The sequence below is a fragment of the Phaenicophaeus curvirostris genome, chromosome 28 (assembly GCF_032191515.1).
Source record: "Phaenicophaeus curvirostris isolate KB17595 chromosome 28, BPBGC_Pcur_1.0, whole genome shotgun sequence".
NCBI lineage: Eukaryota > Metazoa > Chordata > Aves > Cuculiformes > Cuculidae > Phaenicophaeus > Phaenicophaeus curvirostris.
This window is the reverse complement of record NC_091419.1, coordinates 4,423,256-4,443,394: the sequence shown is the minus strand read 5'-3', so window position 1 is coordinate 4,443,394 and position 20,139 is coordinate 4,423,256. Positions and strand designations below refer to the sequence as shown.

General features: G+C 50.5%; 1 protein-coding gene across 1 annotated transcript; it reads left to right on the top strand.

Annotated features, from left to right (window-relative positions):
- The first annotated feature begins 589 nt into the window (after window positions 1-589).
- SCAMP4 (secretory carrier membrane protein 4) lies at window positions 590-19,120 on the top strand. The gene is made up of 8 exons (XM_069878191.1): window positions 590-697; window positions 3,990-4,060; window positions 4,457-4,512; window positions 6,863-6,991; window positions 10,229-10,385; window positions 14,243-14,344; window positions 15,256-15,373; window positions 16,026-19,120. The coding sequence occupies exons 3-8, from the start codon at window positions 4,506-4,508 to the stop codon at window positions 16,200-16,202; spliced, it is 690 nt and encodes a 229-aa protein (XP_069734292.1). The 5' UTR covers window positions 590-697; window positions 3,990-4,060; window positions 4,457-4,505; the 3' UTR covers window positions 16,203-19,120.
- Window positions 19,121-20,139: the final 1,019 nt, after the last annotated feature.

The window sequence follows — 20,139 nt, the reverse complement described above, 5'->3', positions numbered from 1 at the left end:
TTCAGTCCTGGAAGCTGCTCTAAGGTCTCCATGGAGCCTTCTCTTCTCCAGGCTGAACAACCCCAACTCTCTCAGCCTGGCCTCGTACGGGAGGTTCTCCAGCCCCCAGATCATCCTTGTAGCCTCCTCTGGGCCCGTTCCAACAGCTCCATCTCCTCCTTATGTTGAGGATTCCAGAACTGGTCACAACCCTCCAGCTGAGGCCTCCCCAGAGAGGAACAGAGGGGACAATCCCCTCCCTGCTGGCCGCGCTGCTTTGGATACAGCCCAGGACACGGTTGGTTTCTGGGCTGTGAGGGCACATTGCCGGCTCATGTCGAGCTTCTCATCCCCAGCTCCCCAAGTCCTTCTCCTCAGGGCTGCTCTCCATCACCCGACCCAACCGAACCCTCCCCTAGTATCTTCCTGCGACAAGAATGGAAGCCGGTACGGCGACAAGGACCGCTCCGCCGAGCAATTCTGGCCCTGCCGGCCGCCGTAGCCGAGTCAGCCGCTTCTCAACCCCCGCCCCGCAGCCGGCAGGAGCTTCACGTGAGAGTCACGTGACGCGGCGCCGCGCGCGGCATGCCGGGAACTGTAGTCCATCCCGCCGAGAGAAAAAGCGGCGGCGGCGCCGGGTGGGACTCGCTTTCCCAGCGTGCCCCGCGGCGGGCTCGGAGGGGCGGGGCTCCGGCGGGGGCGCCTGGAGGGGCGCACGGTGAGCGCGGGGCTGGGGCGGCTGCGGGGGGGAGCGGGGCCTGAGGGAGCGAGAGGCCTCGGGGAAAGGGGGGGCTGGCAGCGCCACCTCGGCCCCGGGGTGGAACGGGAGGGAGGGGACAGGGAGGAGGTGATGGGGACGAGAGTAGTGGGGGCAGCAGGGGGGACGGGGAGGAGGCGATGAGGACATTGAGGGGGGAGAAGGGGGACAGGGAGGAGGTGATGGAGACATTGAGGGGGGAGAAGAGGGGGAGGGAGGAGGTGATGGGGACATTGAGGGGGGAGAGGGGAGAGGGAGGAGGTGAATGGGACATTGAGGGGGGAGAGCGGACAGGGAGGAGGTGATGGGGACATTGAGGGGGGAGAGGGGACAGGGAGGAGGTGAATGGGACATTGAGGGGGGAGAGGGGACAGGGAGGAGGTGAATGGGACGTTGAGGGGGGAGAGGGGACAGGGAGGAGGTAGTGGGGACTTTGAGGGGGTAGAGGGGACAGGGAGGAGGTGATGGGGACATTGAAGGGGGAGAGGGGACAGGGAGGAGGTGATGGGGACAAGAGTAGTGGGGGCAGCAGGGGGGACGGGGAGGAGGTGATGGGGACTTTGAGGGGGGAGAGGGAACAGGGAGGAAGTGATGGGGACATTGAGGGGGGAGAGGGGACAGGGAGGAGGTGAATGGGACATTGAGAGGGGAGAGGGGACAGGGAGGAGGTGATGGAGACATTGAGGGAGAGAGGGGACAGGGAGGAGGTGAATGGGACATTGAGGGGGGAGAGGGGACAGGGAGGAGGTGATGGGGACATTGAGGGAGAGAGGGGACAGGGAGGAGGTGATGGGGACATTGAGTGGGAAGAGGGGACAACGGTGATGGGGGCAGCAGGGGGGACAGGGAAGGAGGGGGACAGAGAGGACAGGGAGGAGATGATGGGGACAACTTTGGAATTCCTTTTGTGGCTGGTTTTGTCACCCTGTCTCATTTAAAGCGCATCCTGCGTTGTGCTGGTGTCACTGAGGGGAGATGTCCTGCTCTGTGGCGGTTGGCAGCGCGCGATGGGAAGGGGAAGTACCGTCAGATAGAAACTGCATCCATCAGCTGTAGAAACACACTCTCACAAAGCTGAGCCAAGCATTTTGGTGCCTTGCAGAGGGACCTCTGCTGCCTTGAGGTCTTTTAAGAAGTTCTTGATAAGGGTTGGGTGTCTGAATGAGACTCAAATCCAGCTTTTTCTTTTAGAGCCAGCACAAAGTCACCGCTTTCTTTTTAAATGCAATTAGAGAGGTATACGAGCAACGTGTTCACTTGTCTCGCGAACACCAGGGTCTGTGCTGATTCCCCACTGTGGTGCTGTAATCCCCACCAGCAACTGGATCCCACCCAGGCACTTGATCATCCCTGCAGTGGGATGGGGGGAAATTGGAAGAGTGAGAAAGCTTGTGGGTTGAGGTGGAGCCAGTTTAATAGGGAAAGGAAAAGCCACAGACCAAAGCAAATCAAGGGATTCATTCGCTGTTTCCCATCGGCAGGCAGGTGTGCAGCATCACACATGGGGGTGACTTGGGAAGACAAACACCCTCACTCCAAATGTCCCCCCTTTCCTTCTTCTTTCCCAGCTTTATCTGCTGAGCACGGTGCCTCATGGGGTGGGATTCCCTTTGGTCACTGGGATCAGCAGTCCCGGACATGTCCTCTTCCAGCTTCCCAGGCACCATTCACCAGTGTGAGAAGCTGGAAAGTCCTTGACTGCTTAAAACCAACTAAAATATTCCTGTGTTATCAACATTATCTTCATCCCAAATCCAAACTGCAGCACTACACCAGAAAGAAAATGAACTATATCCCAGATAAAACCAGCACTCTTGCCCAGCGTGGAGGTTTAAATCCACGCGTCCCGAGTCCCTGCAGGGTGTCCTTGTTTGAGGCCATTTGCTCTTCCAGAATCTCTGGCCTCTACTGCCCTACAGCAGCGTGAAGCGACTCCTGACAGCGTGGTCTCTGCTGGCAGCTCTCACCACAGGGCTTGAGCCACGTTCAGATTGCGTTGTGCCCAGATCTTCTCGTGCTGCTTGTGCTCTGATTGGTAAATCACTGTTTAGTGGGGAGCATTGGCAGTTCTGCTGTTGCTGTTGCGTGCACATCCATTTGATTTCAGCTAAGAGCTCTAGGTTAGACCCTGGAGTAGCAGGGTGTGAGGAAGCTCTCAGCCTCACTACAAGTCATCCGATCGGAGTGGGGATGTAAAAGCGGTATGGAAATTATCCTTAAGAAAGGCTCTAGAGCTGGTGAATTTTGCTGGATGGAAAGCTTCTGATGTCAGGTTCTTCTGGATTTGTTGGCGGGGGAGGAGTCTGTGTCCTGTAGGTCTGGTCTCAGGGGAGGTGCCTTGGGTCACCCAGTGGATTTATGGCAAAGAAGGAATGAGTTCAGCTCTCTCTTTGCACTCCTCTTTTGGCTTGTCCTTTAGATATTTCTCTAGCACCTCTCTCTTTTGAGAAAGAAATAGAAACATAGAATTATTTGAGTTGGAAGGGACCTCAAAGTCCCTCCAGTTCAAAGTCCCTCCAGTTCAAAGTCCCTGGTGTTGGTGGTGTTCAGCCTGGGGAAAAGAAGGATCTGGGGAGACCTTAGAGCAGCTTCCAGTACTGAAAAGAGCTCCAGGAAAGCTGGGAAGGGGTGCTTGATCAGGGAGGGCAGGAATAGGATGAGGGGGAAGGGTTTGGAGCTGAAAGAGGGGAGATTGAGATGAAATCTTAGGGAGAAATTTTTTGCTGTGAGGGTTGGGAGGCCCTGGCCCAGGTTGCCCAGAGCAGGGGTGGCTGCCCCATCCCTGGAGGGGTTCAAGGCCAGGTTGGATGGGGCTTGGAGCCCCTGATCCAGTGGGAGGTGCCCTTGCCTCGCACAGGGAGTTGGAACTGGATGGACTTTGAGGTCCCTTCCCACCCAAACTATTCCATGATTCCATGATTTGCAGGTCATGGCACACGACGTTTTCATCCTTACCGAAAAAGGGGGCAGAATCAAAGCTCAGCGCAGACCTCTCTGCACCTTTTATTTGTGGGTTCAGCTCTGTCAAAACCAGCAATGTGGCTGGTGCTGAGTAAACTTGACAGTGCTGGATTCTTCCAGAATCGCTGCCGTGTTCAGTGATGGTAACGAGGAGAATGAATCTGCATTTTTTGAAGGGTTGTGCACAATTATTACAATAACGAGGGATGTTGGCATTTGGCTACCAGCTGATCGACTTGTTTTTGAGCAGCCGTTAACTTCTCAGCTCACAGTGATTATCTGTTTGTTGCAGGAGTTGGGAACGTCCACAGAGAGCCAGGAGCCAACGAATCATCTCAGTGCCTAAATGAGGCATTAAGTCTGGTGAGCTGGGATAAATTTCCCTTCTGATGGATGCACGTTGCTGGGTCCCTCCCAGCCCCATCTGTCCCCGCTCATTGCCTGGCAGGTACACGTGTTCCGGCAGCGCTGGCTGTGCCTCCTCAGCCTCTGCCAGGAACGGCTACCAGCTGAATAATACAAGTATTAAAAGTGGGGTTGTGCTGAATGAGATGCTCCCAGGTGGAGCTCTCCACGTACAAGGAGAAACCATGATCTTTTCACTACGGTCCCAGTGTGACTGCTCTGGGCGTTCAGAGACGAGGAGTTTGTAGTGGGAACCTCAGGCTCAAACACGGTGCTGGAGATGTTCCCGCTCCCTGGAATTTTGGGGGATGCTAGTTAGTGCCATGTGCTGACCTGATTTCCATTCTCCAATAGATCTGTTGCTGTTGGTCTGAAACTTCGCCGGGGATCACTCCTGATAGAAATGGCAGGTAAGAGCGCCTCAAAACACGGCAGTGGAGGGAGAATGGTGTCTGAGAATGGTTTTCATTGTGCTGTGATGGCTATAATGCATCAGCTGTGTGATGTGTGTCCCTTCCCGAGATCTCTGTGATCCCTTAAGCTCTTCCCTTCCCTTGGTCATGTCACTTCTATGCTCTATCCGCTGTGGATTTGCAACTGAAGTCACTGTTCCAGCTCCAGTGTTGCTTGTTTGAAAGTTGAGGATAGAATTCATCTGCAAAAAAAGCACATGTGAATAATTCCTTCCTTGCAGAGGCTGAACAGCTTCCACAGCGTTCCTAGCTGTACTGTTGATATCAATACATCTTAATTTTATTTGTAGTGTAATTGATAACAAAATCCCTCCCAACTTTCTTAAGATAAGAGAAAGCCTGGGATTTGCACACGGCTGCTGCTCATTGCTGATACAATTTGGTTTCTGCAAGCTGGGGTTGTGTTTGCTGAGCTGATGTGTTGATCCTGCCCTTGCCGGGAGGGCTGTAACACTCCAAGCTGTGCAGTCAAACACAAAAAAGGACATTTTAATTTGATTTCTTTTGTGTCTTCTTGGAAATAACACAGAACAGTGGAAACCCATGGGGTCTCTGGGTGGGAGAAAGGAGGCACCTGCCTGCTTGCAGCTTTATGGCCCACGCCAAAGTTGTGCTGCAGGAGAGAGAACGTGGAAGAGTGCAGAACCAAAGGAACTCGCTGCAGCTGTTGTAAGGGGACAGAACATGATTTTCCTCATCCTTCAAAAAAAAGAAAGCTTATTAGAGAACGTGCTTTTACTGCAGTCGATTAATCTTGGTGTTATTGACTTCCCTAGAGAGCTGTCTCTCCAGCTTTAAAAGCTTTCTTTCCTTTGATCCAGCATTGTTCTGCCCTGCTGAGACAGGCTGGCCAGGGGTAAGCCCAGGAGGTGTTTATAGCAAACAGAAAATGAGTGTGAAGAAGTCCAAATTCCTACGGACTTTGAAAGGAGCTGTGGGTCACGGGCACTACGTGGGATGCGGTTGGCAGGAGGTGTTAACCAGTAACTAACGACAGCTGAATGAAAGTAAAATGCATTTAGAGGAGCTAGATGAGGAGGGGAAGAAGACTTAGTATTTGTTTTTGTAAGGAAAAGTCAAGTCGAGTTGGTGACTTCAGACCTGATTCCATATTTAATCGTGATGTACTTGCAGTAGGCGTTATCATCACATGTTTTCTGCGTAAAAATAGCCTTTCCTGTGTGTGAAGTGAAGCCTTTTCTCTCCTAAAGCCTGGCTTACAGATTCAGACTCGCACTGCCAATCTTCAAATGAAGAACCGCTCCTGCGAAATGTCTTCTCACACCGTGATAATGGCAACAGGAGGGGAACTCTTGCACTGACAGTTCTTGTTCAGACATTTCCTCTCATCTTCTGTGCCATTTGGAGGTTTTCCCAGGACATTCTTCATCTCTTCCTCTGGTTGTTTTTAATTCTGTTTACTGAGGCTGAAGCGGACTAGAGACAATTAGTCACAATGCCCTGGAATCAAACTTTAATCAGCACTGGAAGGCAAGAGCAAACGTTCCCAAACATGCAGAACTGCACATCCAGGCGCACACACACACAGAGCCCAGCCTGTGCTCTGTCTGCAAGCTGACAGCAGCTGAAATGCAGGGGATTTAGGCATTTAATTATGCTGGAGCATCTCTTCTATCAGGCCAGGCTGAGAGAGCAAGGGCTGTTCAGCCTGGAGAGGAGAAGGCTTCGGGGAGACCACAGAGAAGGGGCTCTAGGAAAGCTGGGGAGGGACTGTTTCCAAGGGCATGGAGCGAGAGGACAAGGGGGAATGCCTTTAAATTGGAAGAGGGAGGTTTTAGATTAGACGTTAGGAAGAATTTCTTCGATATGAGAGTGGTGAGGCCCTGGAACAGGTTGCTCAGAGAAGTAGTGGCTGCCCCATCCCTGGAGGGGTTCAAGGCCGGGTTGGATGGGGCTTGGAGCAACCGGATCCAGTGGGAGGTGTCCCTGCCCCTGGCAGGGGGGTTGGAACTGGATGGGCTTTGTGGTCCCTTCCAACCCAAACTGTTCCATGATTTTGTGTAGCCTTGCATGCTCTCAGTTGAATGCTGTGTCCCCTCCTGGTGAAAGAGAACAAGAGGTTTGGAGTCCATCTCCTTGGCCATCCAAGTGTTTATGGATGAGTAACGTGGATGGCCGGAGTTGGGGATGGTTTTTTCTTTTGATTCCTGAGTCCTCTCAGCCCAGAGTCCCTGGGTTTGCACTGAGAGGTTGTTGAGGATGTTACATTTGCTCAGTGTTTGGGAATGTTTCTGCATTCAACTAATATCTGTGTTCTGAATTGCAGAAAAGGTGAATAACTTCCCACCGCTCCCCAAGTTCATCCCCCTGAAACCATGTTTCTACCAGAACTTCGCTGATGAAATTCCCATCGATTATCAGTCTCTGGTGAAGAGAATCTACCACGTATGGATCTGTAAGTTAAATAAGAAACCTGCGCTGGGAAAACGTGTGTGTGTAGTGAAAAATTGTAGGTCTCGGTGACTTATGTGCTTCAAAGTTTTGAGTGCAATGAGTTATGATAAACAATAATTCCTCTTTATGCTCAAGTTTTAAGCTGTTGTGTCTTGAGCCTTTGCCACAGAGCTGCTGGTGAAGAAAGGAGAATCATTAAGGTTGGAAAAGACTTCTAAGATTGAGTCTTAGGTTGAGAAGAGGTCCTTGGTCCTCTGCAGAAAGCAGGATTTGGAGGTAGGACTCTCTGGCAAGGGTCAGTAGGCTGATGGCATAGGAGGAGAGAAGACAGAGAGACCGTGCTGAAGCAGCAGGGTCGGGTTTAGAGGTTTCAGCCTCCTGGCCTGGATTCACTGCCTTGCTGTGGGATCCCTGACCTGAATCATAGAATCATTAAGGTTGAAAAGCCCTCTAAGCTTATCCAGTCCAGCCGTCAGCCCAATACCACCATCTCTACTAATCCATGTCCTAAAGTGCCATGGCTACGTAGTTCTTGAACCCTTCTAGGGATGGAGATTCCACCACTGCCCTGGGCAGCCTCTGCCAGGGCTTCACCACTGTGTCAACGAAGGGTTTTTTCCCACTGTCCAATCTAAACCTTCCCTGGCACAACTTGAGACCATTTCCTCTCGTCCCGTCCCTTGTTACGTGGGAGCAGAGACCAGCACCCACCTCTCTCCTTTCCAGGAGCTGCAGACAATTGAGCGTTCTTCTCCAAGGAATGAAATCTGATGAAAAATGATGTTGCGGGCCTCAAGAACCACAGGGAACACACTGGAAGATTAAAAATCTTTTTGCCTTGCTTATCTTTTCCCCCCCAAACGCTTGTCATCCTATTTACCCTTCTCGCTAAAGGAAAGCTTGTTTGCTGCCAGATATGCATTTGGTGGCATGGCTTTTATTCCAGATGCATGGGATGTGTGTATGAGAGAGATTTGTGTGCATAAATAATAGCATAATCTATCACTCCATTGTTCTTCCGTTTTTTAGAGATGCTGAAATGAGCTCTGTAATTTTCTTGCCTGAAGAAACTGCTTGTCCCTTCAGACTAACTGGTTAAATGTTGCGTGTTGTAAAGCTGCCTTTGTCTGCGGCTCCTCCGAAACAAAGCCCCTCAGTCGAGTTAATAGCAGGCTGGGACAGTGCCAGCCATTTGGGCAACTCTGCTTGGCTGGAGAGACCTGGCACTCTCTCCAGGAGCTTTGCTTTTCCATCTGCAGCTACTTTCTTCTGGGGTCTCCCCAGATTTTTGGGATGGGAGGGAGAGAGGCGCATGTGAAGGGAAGGCGGTAAACAAGAAAAGGATGGAGTTAAAAGCAGAAACACAAAAGTCATGGAATCAGAATCATGGAATGGTTTGGGTTGAAAGGGACCTCAAAGCCCATCCAGTTCCACCCCTGCCATGGACAGGGACACCTCCCACTGGATCAGGGGCTCCAAGCCCCATCCAACCTGGCCTTGAACCCCTCCAGGGATGGGGCAGCCACCACTGCTCTGGGCAACCTGGGCCAGGGCCTCCCCACCCTCACAGCAAAACATTTCTTCCTAAGATCTAAATGAAATTTAAATAATTAAAACTCTTTCTTCCCACCCATATTAAGACACATCCAAACCGTTGCACATAAAGCCTCGTTGTTAGGCACTCAGGAGAGATTTTCTTTGTAGGAAAGCAGTTTTACTCCAACTCTCATGTAATTTGTGTGTCCAAAGCAGCAGCCAGGCTCGGATGCTTTCCACGCTAGATTCTCCTGACTGTGTTGTTGATATTACTTTATGACCACGCAGCTTTACACTTGTTTGGTAGCCCCTAGGTTGCACGAGGACTAGTGGGTGTGTGCCAGGAGGAGGGAAGAGAAGTCAGATGGAGAGGTCAGGCAGGTGTCAAAGGACCAAGGCTGTGATGCTGGTGTCCTGCAGAGCCACCACGAGCAGAGAAGTCGTGGCTGCCCCATCCCTGGAGGTGTTCAAGGCCAGGCTGGATGGAGCTTTCTTTGAGCAGCCTGGCCCAGTGGGAGGTGTCCAGAGCGTTGGAACTGGATTGGCTTTAAGATTCCTTCCAACCCAAACCATTCCATGATTTTGTGTAGTGAAGCAAGGGATGGGCAGGGCGCCTTTGCTTACCTCAGTTGAAGAGAAATTCAGGGATTTAATTTTGACTGCATAAATGAGACCAGAATCCAAAGTGTTAATGTGCGCTCATCACCAGGGAGTCCTGAAAGGTCTTTTGTGTTTGGACCCACAGTCTTATCCTTTTCCTTTTGTTGCTGGTTGATATAGGTTACCACCAAGCTTCCTAAAAGTTATCACCCGTTATCCAGAGCAGGAGCCTCTTTGACACTGGCCGAGCCTGGGGATGCAGGGATGGCTGCAGGGAGGCCCTGGAGCATTGACAGGAGTGCAGGGAGGAAAGTGGGGAGCCCCTGGCGTGGGTCTTAGCTCAGCCTGTGATAGCTAGGAAGCGTGCAGCCCAGCTCTGTGGTGACGTTGAGCCTCAGGGAAAGTGGGAAGCAGCATCACTTCGTGTACGTCTGCTTAGCACAGCCCTGGTGCGCTCTGGGGGCCGTTGTAAACTGTTCCTTTTAATCTGAGTGGCAGGAACAGGGATGCAAGAGGGCCTTTAAGCCACCCTTCTGGTCCTGTGTTCTCAGCGTCATTGGAGTTTGCTTATCCCCTCGCTCGAGGTACACTTAGAAGCCCTGAAGCTAAATCCAGGCTTCCTCAGAGGCCCAGGGAAGCAGAGGCTGAGCCCGCAAGGCACTCTGCTGGCTCTGCAGGAGCTCTCAAGGCAGGCACCATGAGCACTGAGACAAAAATATTGAGGCTGGGTGCAGGGCAGTGGCTTACACCACTCTCACAAAGAGATTTTTGCTGCAAATGGGGATTGAATCTCACTTTAATTCATAACAGTGCCGGCCTGAGTTGGGTATTGGTCACACTGGTTGCTACCCAGCTCTCTGTCCTCCCGAGAGAGGTTCCTCTTCATTCTGCCTCAGGGCTTCCTCCAGAGATGGATGTGCCTGTGCTGCTGGCCCCTGGGGCCAGTAAGAAGCTGCACCTGGCTTGAAGCAGCCGCGTTATTTGGCTTTAGTTTCCTACTAAACCCGTTATGTAGACTGTTACAACACCGGCTGTTCATTCCTTTTTCCATGAATCCATGACACTGCACCATCTCATGGCCTTTCCTCTGCCCTCCTTGCAGTTTACTGCATCACGCTGGTAGTGAACGTCATCGCGTGCCTGGCCTGGTGGATCGGAGGAGGCTACGGCGTCAATTTTGGGTTGGCCATCCTCTGGCTCATCCTCTTCAGTCCCTGCGGCTACGTCTGCTGGTTCCGACCCGCGTACAAAGCCTTTCGGTAAGTGGAAGCCGGTGAGGCGATTTGGTTTCTGTTTCCCCTGGGAGAGAGATGGGTTGATACTGGAGAGTGTCCATATGGAGATCTGTTTGGGGTAGCAGTTGAGGACTTGATGAGTGAAGGTCTTGTTTACTTTTGAAATTAAGAACTTGGCTACTTCTAAACACCAGCTGTGGGACTGAGGGTCGCCTGTCTAGGATTGAAGGTGAGCAGCAGCGATCATTGAACCGGATGAACTTTAAGGTCCCTTCCAACCCAAACCATTCTATGATATGTTTGCCACTTCCATGAGGAAGAAATTGATATCTTAATCAAACAACTCGAGCTTAACAGCACCCTCACTTCAGTTTAGCATTGAGACAGATGCTAATTTGGTAAAGCTTCGTCGAGGTTTGTTTTGACAGAAGACTATTAGGTTGTTAATTTTTGAGAACTCTTCTGTTTCCCATCTCTGGATACTCAAGAGCTCGGCAGCTTCGCTTTTGAGATAAAAGCAGTTCCCTGGAGTGAGTCCTTCTGAAACTCCACAAATATTTAAAGCCATCCTGCATTTTCATTTTAATTAATAATCATTTGCTTTTTCTCATGCTTGCTGGGGATCACGAGGCATCATTCAGACATTCATGCATAATGCTTGTCAGAGCTGTGACGTTCCTGAGCATTTTCCAGCCTGAATACTGTGGGTCTTGATTATTCATGGAATCATGGAATGGTTTGGTTCGGAAGGAACCTCAAAGCCCGTCCAGTTCCACCCCTGCCATGGGCAGGGGCACCTCCCACTGGGTCAGGGGCTCCAAGCCCCATCCAACCTGGCCTTGAAACCCCTCCAGGGATGGGGCAGCCACCCCTGCTCTGGGCAACCTGGGCCAGGGCCTCCCCACCCTCACAGGAAAACATTCCTTCCTAAGATCTCATCTCAATCTCCTCTCTTTCAGCTGAAAACTGTTCCCCCTTGTCCTATCCCTGTCCTTCCTGATCAAGAGCCCCTCCCCAGCTTTCCTGGAGCCCCTTTCAGGACTGGAAGCTGCTCAAAGGTCTCCCTGGAGCCTTCTCTTCTCCAGGCTGAGCAATCCCAACTCTCCCAGCCTGGCCTCACAGGGACCTTCACCAGATTCTGTGATGAGTTGTTCTAGATAAGGGCAAAAGCATCTGATAGAGATGGGAACTGGTGGGTGGGATCTTGTCTGTTTAGCACATGGTAAATTAGTTGTCTAAATGCTCTTCTGCCTTTACACTTACAACGCTGGGCAGGAAATGCACTGGTGGTGCTTAAAACATCATGGAATACAGGGATGGGTTGGTTCTGATGGAAATGGAAGGCTGCTGGGTTGGATTCATCTGAAAGCGTTAAAAGGCACAAAAATACCAGGTCTGACCTCTTGCCGTCTGGGACCGGGGTTCCATCCCCATCCCTAGTGAGCTCAGAAGCCTGGGGCTCTGAGTCCCAGCTCGAGCTGTGTTCAAAGAGCAGTTTCCAGTTGGAAGTCTGGGAAAAATTACTCCTCCCTGTTGACCTCTGGGCTTCACGGGGACTGTTTCTGATTCTTTCTTTACTGTTGTTTGTGTGTGTTTATGCAACTGAATACTGGAAGGTCCCTGAGGTTACTCTGTGTAAAGACTTCTGCAGTTAAAAAAAGAATAAGCCCTAGGGACCTTGTAGCGAGCCTGGAGATCGTTAATTTGGACATCAGTTGAGGAAGAGGCTTGGAAAACCCTGGAGTGGGCAGCGCTGTGTCTTGTTGTGATTTGAGAAAGCGAGGTCAGGCCACTCACTGTCCATATTCTGGGAAGAGCCAACCCTTCGATACTGGCATCACGCGCTGCGAAGATGCTTTTGTACAAGGTTTGCCACACATCTGCATCCAAAATGAAATCAGCTGCAGAGCTTTGGTGCAGGACGAAGCTGTCTCAAATCGGCACCAGAAAGTGGGATCAGAAATCACCTTTTCTGTGTAGCCTTGTTAATTCCCACAGATCCTTTCAAACGGAGACTCCTCCAGCCTTTTCAGGTCGTAGTTGCAAGAGGCTGTTTGAAGGCTGAGCTTCGAGCCTAATCCTTGGTAATTGGATTATGACAGGCGCTACTGCGAAGAGTCTATGTTTAAAGTATTTATATCTCATTGCTGCACTCTGAGGAGGTATTTGAAGAGTAGGATCATGAGGATACTTGGGGATGGTCGATCTTTATCACAGCATCTCTGTGGTCCTTGTTTGAAAGGCAGGAGGTGACTGCACTGACACATGCAGCTCAGAGTAGAGGGATCTGCCTGGAGGCTTTTCCCCTTGTCTCAGCATCACCCTCCCCAGAGCCTGGGTCTCCTGAGGAGATCTTTGAGCGGCTTCCAGTACTGAAAGGGGCTACAAGAAAGCTGGGGAGGGACTTTTTACAAGGGCGTGGAGTGACAGGACAAGGGGGAATGGCTTTAAATTGGAAAGGCGAAGGTTTAGATCAGACATTAGGAAGAAATTCTTCACAGTGAGAGTGGAGAGGCCCTGGCCTAGGTTGCCCAGAGCAGGGGTGGCTGCCCCATCCCTGGAGGTGTCCAAGGCCAGGTTGGATGGGGTTTGGAGCAACCTGATCCAGTGGGAGGTGTCTCTGCTCACGGCAGGGGTGGGACTGGATGGGCTTTGAGGTCCCTTTCAACCCAAACCATTTCATGATTCTGTGATTCTTGCCTCGCTCATCGCCTCTTTAGGCATTAGGAACTAGAATTACCATACTAATAAAAATTAACATAATTATATTGAAATCATCAACGTTAAAATACTTTTAGGGTTCAAGCAGGAGCTGGGACTGAACCAACCTTGCACGAAGCTGCCTCAGAAGCAACTGAAGTGGTTTTTGTAAACCTGTTCTGTAAATAGATCATAGAATACAAGATGATAGAGTCATTTAGGTTGCAAAAGAACTTTAAGATCATCAGGTCCATCTCTTAACCTCACACTGCCAATTACACCACTAAACCATGTCCCTAAGCTCCTCACCTATGTGGCTTTTAAATCCCCCCAGGGATCATGGGCCCTTTGAGTTCCTGAGAGAATGGGAATAATTTCTATCATTAAAAATGGTAGTTTGGGGAGTTTTAGATGTGCCTGGGCTTGCAGAGAAAGGCTGGTTCATCAATGTTAGCTGGTTTAATGGGATGAAGATGTTCTGCGGCAGAGCCAAAACTCAGGCAGGACAGTGCTGTGCCCCAGCGCCCCCAGGATGGAGACACCTGAATGTATCTGGTCAGCCTTCTTGGTGGGAATCGTATTCACACTGTCTGTTATACCTGCATAAATTAAAGGTCCTCACATCTTAGGACCCTCTCATCCGGGAACTGGGGAGCCCCAAAGATGTGGAGCATGCTTCTGCCTTTCCCTGGACCCGGTACCACCTGCTCTTCTTGTGCCTTTTTGTCCTCCTGTTATGTCCCAGTGCTGGATTATGAACCACAGGCGTGGAATCGTGATGATGAGCAGCTACTGAGACATTCCTAGCTGGAATTCTCATGCTTAATGATCACTTTTAGCATAGGAGCTAAACTCTGCCTGCCAGTAGCTGAGCTGCGCAGGTATCAGGCTGTGCTGGCTTAGGTGTTTGGTCAGAGAAAGGATTCCAACCCTCTGTCCTGCAGGAGAGAGCTTCTCCTCGTGCGTCACCACATATGCAATTGATTTGGTAGCATGAGCCAGGCTTTTTGGAAGGGATTTGGTGCTGATGATTCATGGATCCGTGTGCTTTCACTGCCAGGGAAGGAGGAGTATCCTTCACAGCACATGGATGGATCTCTTCTGAGGGGTAGGATGTGATGGGGTCAAATATGGCTGTGAGGCAACACAGGCTCCTCCTAACTTCTTCTCTTCTTTCACAGGTCGGACAGCTCATTTAATTTTATGGCCTTTTTCTTCATCTTTGGCGCCCAGTTTATCCTCACGATCCTGCAGGCAATTGGGATCTCCGGATGGGGAGCTTGGTAAGCGGGATGCTCCTACAGCTCCCACGCCCGAGAGCTCCGGACTGTGGGCTGTATCCATGAACTTTTGGGAAACTGGTGGGAGTTTGGGTGGAGCAGGAGCTTTCTCTTTTCCTCTGTGGTTCTAGCGGCTCTTGGAGCACACTGTTCTGTTTTCATGGCTATATTGGCAGAGGTCGAGTGTCTGCTTGTTCTTTTTAGTGCCTTCCTACAGGGTCCATTTCTTTCTACCATTTAACCAGCCAGTTTCAAGAGCCGTCTGATCCTCTCTTAGCTCTGCCCTCTAAGTATCCGCAGCACATGGTGAGCAGTGCAGGATGAGTCACTGCTGGCCTAGAGAGCGAGTATTGTGAGAGCTACCCTAAAATAAATGGGAGCATTTTAGTGTCTGTCCCTGGTTATGTTATAATTGTTTGGCATTTTAACTTTCTGCCTCTAGAGACTTGAAAGTGATTCCTGCTGACGCTACAAATGATAGAAAATCTGTGTGGCTTTTTGTTTTCCTGACTGCTGCTCCTCTCCCGTTGGCCTGCTGGGTTATTGCCATTGAAGGAACAGAAATTCAGTGTGAATCATGGGGCCCTCCTGTTCCCAGGTCTGGTCTCTACGTGCACAACCTCTGCACAACCAAAACCACTTTGGGAATAAACCTTCTCTTCCCAAAGTCTGCGCAGCAGGCTCTGCCCTAAAGGTCCGTGGCTGGATTAGCAAAGGAGATTGGAGGTCTTGGGGAAACACCTGCATGAGCTGCCTTGGATTCTGTCCTTTTTCTTCATTGATCTTTTCATTTTCAACAGTTTTTAAAGCTGCCTTGTGATTTCTGGGTGTGTGTAAACAGTTTTTCTGACGCCAAGGATGCTTAAAAGCTACAACCTGTAATGTTATTCTCTCTTTCTTTCCGTTTCTTCCAGTGGATGGTTGGCAGCCGTTACTTTCTTTAGCACCAGCGCTGCAGCTGCTGTGTTCATGCTGTTTCCTGCCATTATGTTTACGATGTCGGCGGTCGCAATGCTCATCTGCATTGTGAGGGTAAGTGCTTCAGATGTCTCCTTGACTCGGAGTAGCCACGCTCCGTATCACAGTAATGGGAACTGGCAGCTTAGCAGCCGCAGTGAGCCCTCAGCCACAGCTTTTGTGGTGTAGACAGCATCTCTCAGTGTCTAGCAGAGAAATCCAGATAACGCAGGACAGCCTGGGCTGGGTGGTGTCACCATTTCATGTGGCAGTGTTGCTTTGTGTCACTTGAAGCCACCTTCATTGCTTGCTGGGGTGGGCAAGCAGGAAGGATACTGCTTCTTCACAAGGGAAGGAGGAGGAGCAGGCGCTGATCTCTTCTCTCTAGACCCAAGGGAACAGCAGGAAGATGCCAGGGGAGGGTTAGGTTGGACATTAGGGAAAGGTTCTTCCCCCTGAAACAGCTCCCAGGGCAGCAGTCACAGCACTGAACTTGACAATATTCCAGAAGAGTTTGGCCAGTGCCCTCAGACCCATAGTGTGAATGTTGGGGTGTCCTGAGCAGGGACAGGAGCTGGACTTGATGAGCCTTGTGGGTTCATTCCAACTCAGGACATTCTGTGATTCTATGAAATACATGATACAGACCCACAGTGACTCTGGCTCTTCAGAGGAAGAGGTGTGGGTGCCTGTTGCTGACATTCCTCTTCTCTCTTTCATCCATTAGGTACATAAAATCTACCGAGGGGCTGGTGGAAGCTTTCAGAAGGCTCAGGACGAGTGGAACAGTGGCACATGGAGGAATCCCCCCAGCAGGGAGGCCCAGTACAACAATTTTTCTGGGAACAGCCTGCCAGAGTATCCCACAGTGCCCAGTTATCCCCCGGGAAACCAATGGCCTTAAGCAGCAAGAGCTGCAAACTGCCTGGATTCTCTAATTTTTGGTCTTTTTATTATTGTTATTTGAAAAGATCGTTTGCATTCCCCCCCGAAGCACCCCAGTCATCTTGGGGGGCTCTTTGGTTGTTGTCTCCCCATCACTGCAGAAGATCTGTGCTGTCAGCCCTTGCCACCTCCGGAGCAATGCACGGCCGTATCGGAAAGTGCTTTCTTTGCGTTGAGTTACCAGTATTTGCCTCGTTGCAGACTGAAGAACCAACCGTTCACTGCCCTGGCCTGAGGAAATCCTCTTCTTGACCGTAGGTGAAAAGGGCTTGACTTCCCCACCATGGCAGACACTACGATTGCTCCTTCTCCTGCTTCCTGCTTGGTTTCCATCAGCTGCACAGCGCGCCGAGTTGTCTGTCACAAACGCAATCAGAGCATTTGTAGCAACCAGTGTTTACTCTCCTGGATGAAGAATCGGGAATTTTTCACTCTAAGGGAAACACCTAAATTATTCGTTACTAGAGATATCAAAGGTATCTGTAAAATAACCTCCTTTGCTTGTGTTCTCTGGTGAAGAAGCCTTTAGGTAACGATGCTGCTTGTGCAGATGTCACGTCCGCAAGAGTCCTCATTTGCCTGGCTAGGACTGTTGTTCTGCTAGAAGCCTTGCTTCCCCTGCTGCCAGAAGTTTGTGCCGGATCTGTGTGCTTCCAAGGTGCAGAGTCATCTCATTTGGTTAATGATCGCTCATAAAGCCTGATCCGAAGCCCACTGGAAACGATTGGCAGACTGGCTGACGTTTGGGCTTTGGACCTGGCTGCTGGGCTGACGTTTGCCCTGTTACAGGTAGGCAGCACGAGATCTCTCTGCCATCTAAATTCCATTTCTGTGGCATCCAGGTTTTGTGCTGACCCAAGGAATGACCTGCAGGACACACCTTGCCCTGCTGGGTTGGTCTTTCTCCTGGGCTCCCAGCCAGCAGCCGGTTGCAGATAACTATTGATCTCGGTGCTGGGGCCCCATGTGGTTTGGGATTTGTAATTGCGTTACAACGAACAGTTTCAGTTCTACCAGAGTGGTTGGAATCCAAACATTGAGTGCTGGGGTCTGGTTAGTGGAAAGCTCAGTACTCCTCCTGCCTGATGTTAGTTCGCAGACCTGGGGGAGCCAGAAGCATTTCCTTCCAGGTACGAGCAAGGAAAGGGAGATTCTTCCCTTTCTCCAAGAATTAGCTCAAGAGAGGATAGCGCTGTTGGGAGGGATTGTTTTCCCTGTCTCATCGTTCATCTCTCTTCTGTTCATGCACATCAGGACTCCTGTAGCCTTACCCATCCGATTCCCATATCCTGCATCAAAGGCTGTGGGTTTTTTTTTTTCTTCTCCCTCAACAGCCTGCTGTGAATTTTGTCCCAGCCTGGGAGGTCAGTTCCCAATATTTTTGTAGGGAGTGAGTTTTGAAAGTCTTCAGTTCTGAAAGTTTCAGCTGATGACCCTGTGAAGGATGGAGTGCTCCGCTGCAGAGCCTCGTGGGTCAGAGCTGGAACCTGTCTGGCTTAGGCTCTCAGATGAAAGAGAGACATGGTTTGAGTGGAATCACTCCAAATTCACACTGAGTAACTGGAAAACAAAACTGGCTCCTGGAAAGGAACAAATAGCTTATCCTAGCAAGGGGGGATTGATTTGCAAGGGATCTTTTGAAAACTGCCTCTACACGTGCCTTAACTAATAAAGTAATCATTCACGAAGGAGAACTCCTTCCCCATCACCCCAATTTGCTCGATTAACTTTTCCTGCCTCATACTGTAAATAGAGCGCAGCATGGCTTGAAGTCTGCATGGCACCTTTATCAGGAGGGCCAAAGCAAAAGCAAACCCGGAGCAGAGGGCAGAGCCTCCCTGAGTTTCCATTTACAGGCAGTGCCCATGCCCTGCTGCCAAACCGGCTTTTCCCTGGGTCTGAGATATTTAACATGCCCCAAACATGAGAAATTTTTGCCTTGCAAGTGTGCAATGTGCTTGTAAGTACGATCGCTTGAAGCCTTCTTAAAAGAACATGACCCAGTTGCGTTGTCAAGCTTTTAGGTGCCTTTGTCTTGTGTCAGGTGTAATTTTAAGCATTCTTTGTTGCTTGCCATCGGAGAGCGATAAGAGAACTGCCTGTCGATTAACTCCTTGGGAATACAATTGCACTACAGGGGAGTGAGGGGAGGTTAAGGGGGCCAAAAGCAAGACTGGCCTCACTTGGAAGCCAGGACATGGTGCAGCCATGGGCTACGCTCCCTCCAGCTCCTTGCCAGCCACAGCCTCTTGCCAAAATTTTCCAAAGGGGTCTGGTATCTTTCTTTTTTTTTTTTTTTTTAGTGTGTCGGGTTAGCGATTTCAGCAAAGGAATCGAGAGGAGAAGCATTGCTGGGGACTCCATGCTCTAGTTCTGCTTTTTTTCCCCTTGGATAATCATGTTTAGAAGCACCCATGTGGAAAATACTTGATGCAAGGAAAGGGAGGATGGAGAAGCCTGCCCACCAAAATAGTTGGACCAGACACTAAAATCACAGATGCTGCCCAAGGTCTCTTCAGAGATGACCCTCTCTGGATGGGATCTGACCCTCTCTGGATGGATCTGCCATCCCTCATTCCCCTCTGCATCCTCTTTGTTGCCAGAAACCGTAATTCCAGAAAGTTGACTCGACACGCTGCCTCAACTACTGTGGCTTAGGGTTTTGGGTTTTTTTTGACCTCCTCTGGTTTATAAATGTTTACGTTAGATTTCTAAGACTTCTTAACCCCGTTAACCTGGACCTGGCTCCCGGTTTTGTTCAGCATCGCGTGGCGTGTACGTGTGCGATGTGTCATGTCACTTGTGGAGCTCTGGATTTTGTGTTTATCCTCATGATCACAAGACAATAAACGCTCATCCTGTGCTTGATGAGAAGAACTGGCCACATTAGCAGTGTCTGTTCCTAGGTAACTGGAGTTCTCTGGCAGAGGGAAATGGTGAAATCTTTATTCCCCTCCAAAGTCTCCCACCACATGTTGTTTTTCTCCTTAGAAGAACAGCACGTTTACGGATGAAGGGCATCCTCTGTGCTGGGATGCAAGCAGCACGCTGTGGTTTGGACTCGATAAGCACTTAAGAAAGGTGCTTTTGTTATTCTGATTCTCTAATGAAGAGAATGAGTCTCTAATGAAGGGCAGAGGGGTGGGTGGTGGTGAAAAATTCGCATCTCTCAAGCACAGGCGTCAAGGTCTTTCCTGACTTCTCCTTAGCAGTGCAGAGACTGACAACGGCCCCTGGCTCTGGTTTATTGCCTGGAAGGAGGCTGTTATCCCTGGATGAAACAGGCTCTTTGACAGCAAAGGTGAGTTGAACTGTTCTGTTCAGCTCGTCGCTGGATTTATTGCCTCAAATTACCATACGGTGGCTTCACACCCCAGTTCTGCTCCACAGCAGATACTAAATCTGAAAGGAGCCATTTCCATCACAGCTGTTCAGTACAACAGCTCCTAATCCCAACCTCTTGCTTATCTCAGCACAAGAAGGACATGGATCTGTTGGAGCAAGTCCAGAGGAGGCCATGGAGATGATCTGAGGGCTGGAGAACCTCCTGTTCGAGGACAGGCTGAGAGAGTTGGGGTTGTTCAGTCTGGAAGAGAAGGCTCCGAGGAGACCTTAGAGCAGCTTCCTGTCCTGAAAGGAGCTCCAGGAAAGCTGGGGAGGGACTCATGATCAGGAGGTGCAGGGACAGGGCGAGGGGGAGAGGTTTGGAGCTGAAAGAGGGGAGATTGAAATGAGATCTTGGGAAGAAATGTTTTGCTGTGAGGGTCGGGAGGCCCTGGCCCAGGCTGCCCAGAGCAGTGGTGGCTGCCCCATCCCTGGAGGTGTTGAAGGCCAGGTTGGATGGGGCTTGGAGCAACCTGATGCAGCGGGAGATGTCCCTGTCCCTGAGCTGCTGG

What these genes read in the sequence shown, in the direction of transcription:
- SCAMP4 (XM_069878191.1), top strand. An exon ending in ATCTCCGGATGGGGAGCTTG is followed by an intron (nt 14,345 to 15,255) that starts GTAAGCGGGATG and finishes CGTTTCTTCCAG; the next exon opens with TGGATGGTTGGCAGCCGTTA. An exon ending in TGCTCATCTGCATTGTGAGG is followed by an intron (nt 15,374 to 16,025) that starts GTAAGTGCTTCA and finishes TTCATCCATTAG; the next exon opens with GTACATAAAATCTACCGAGG.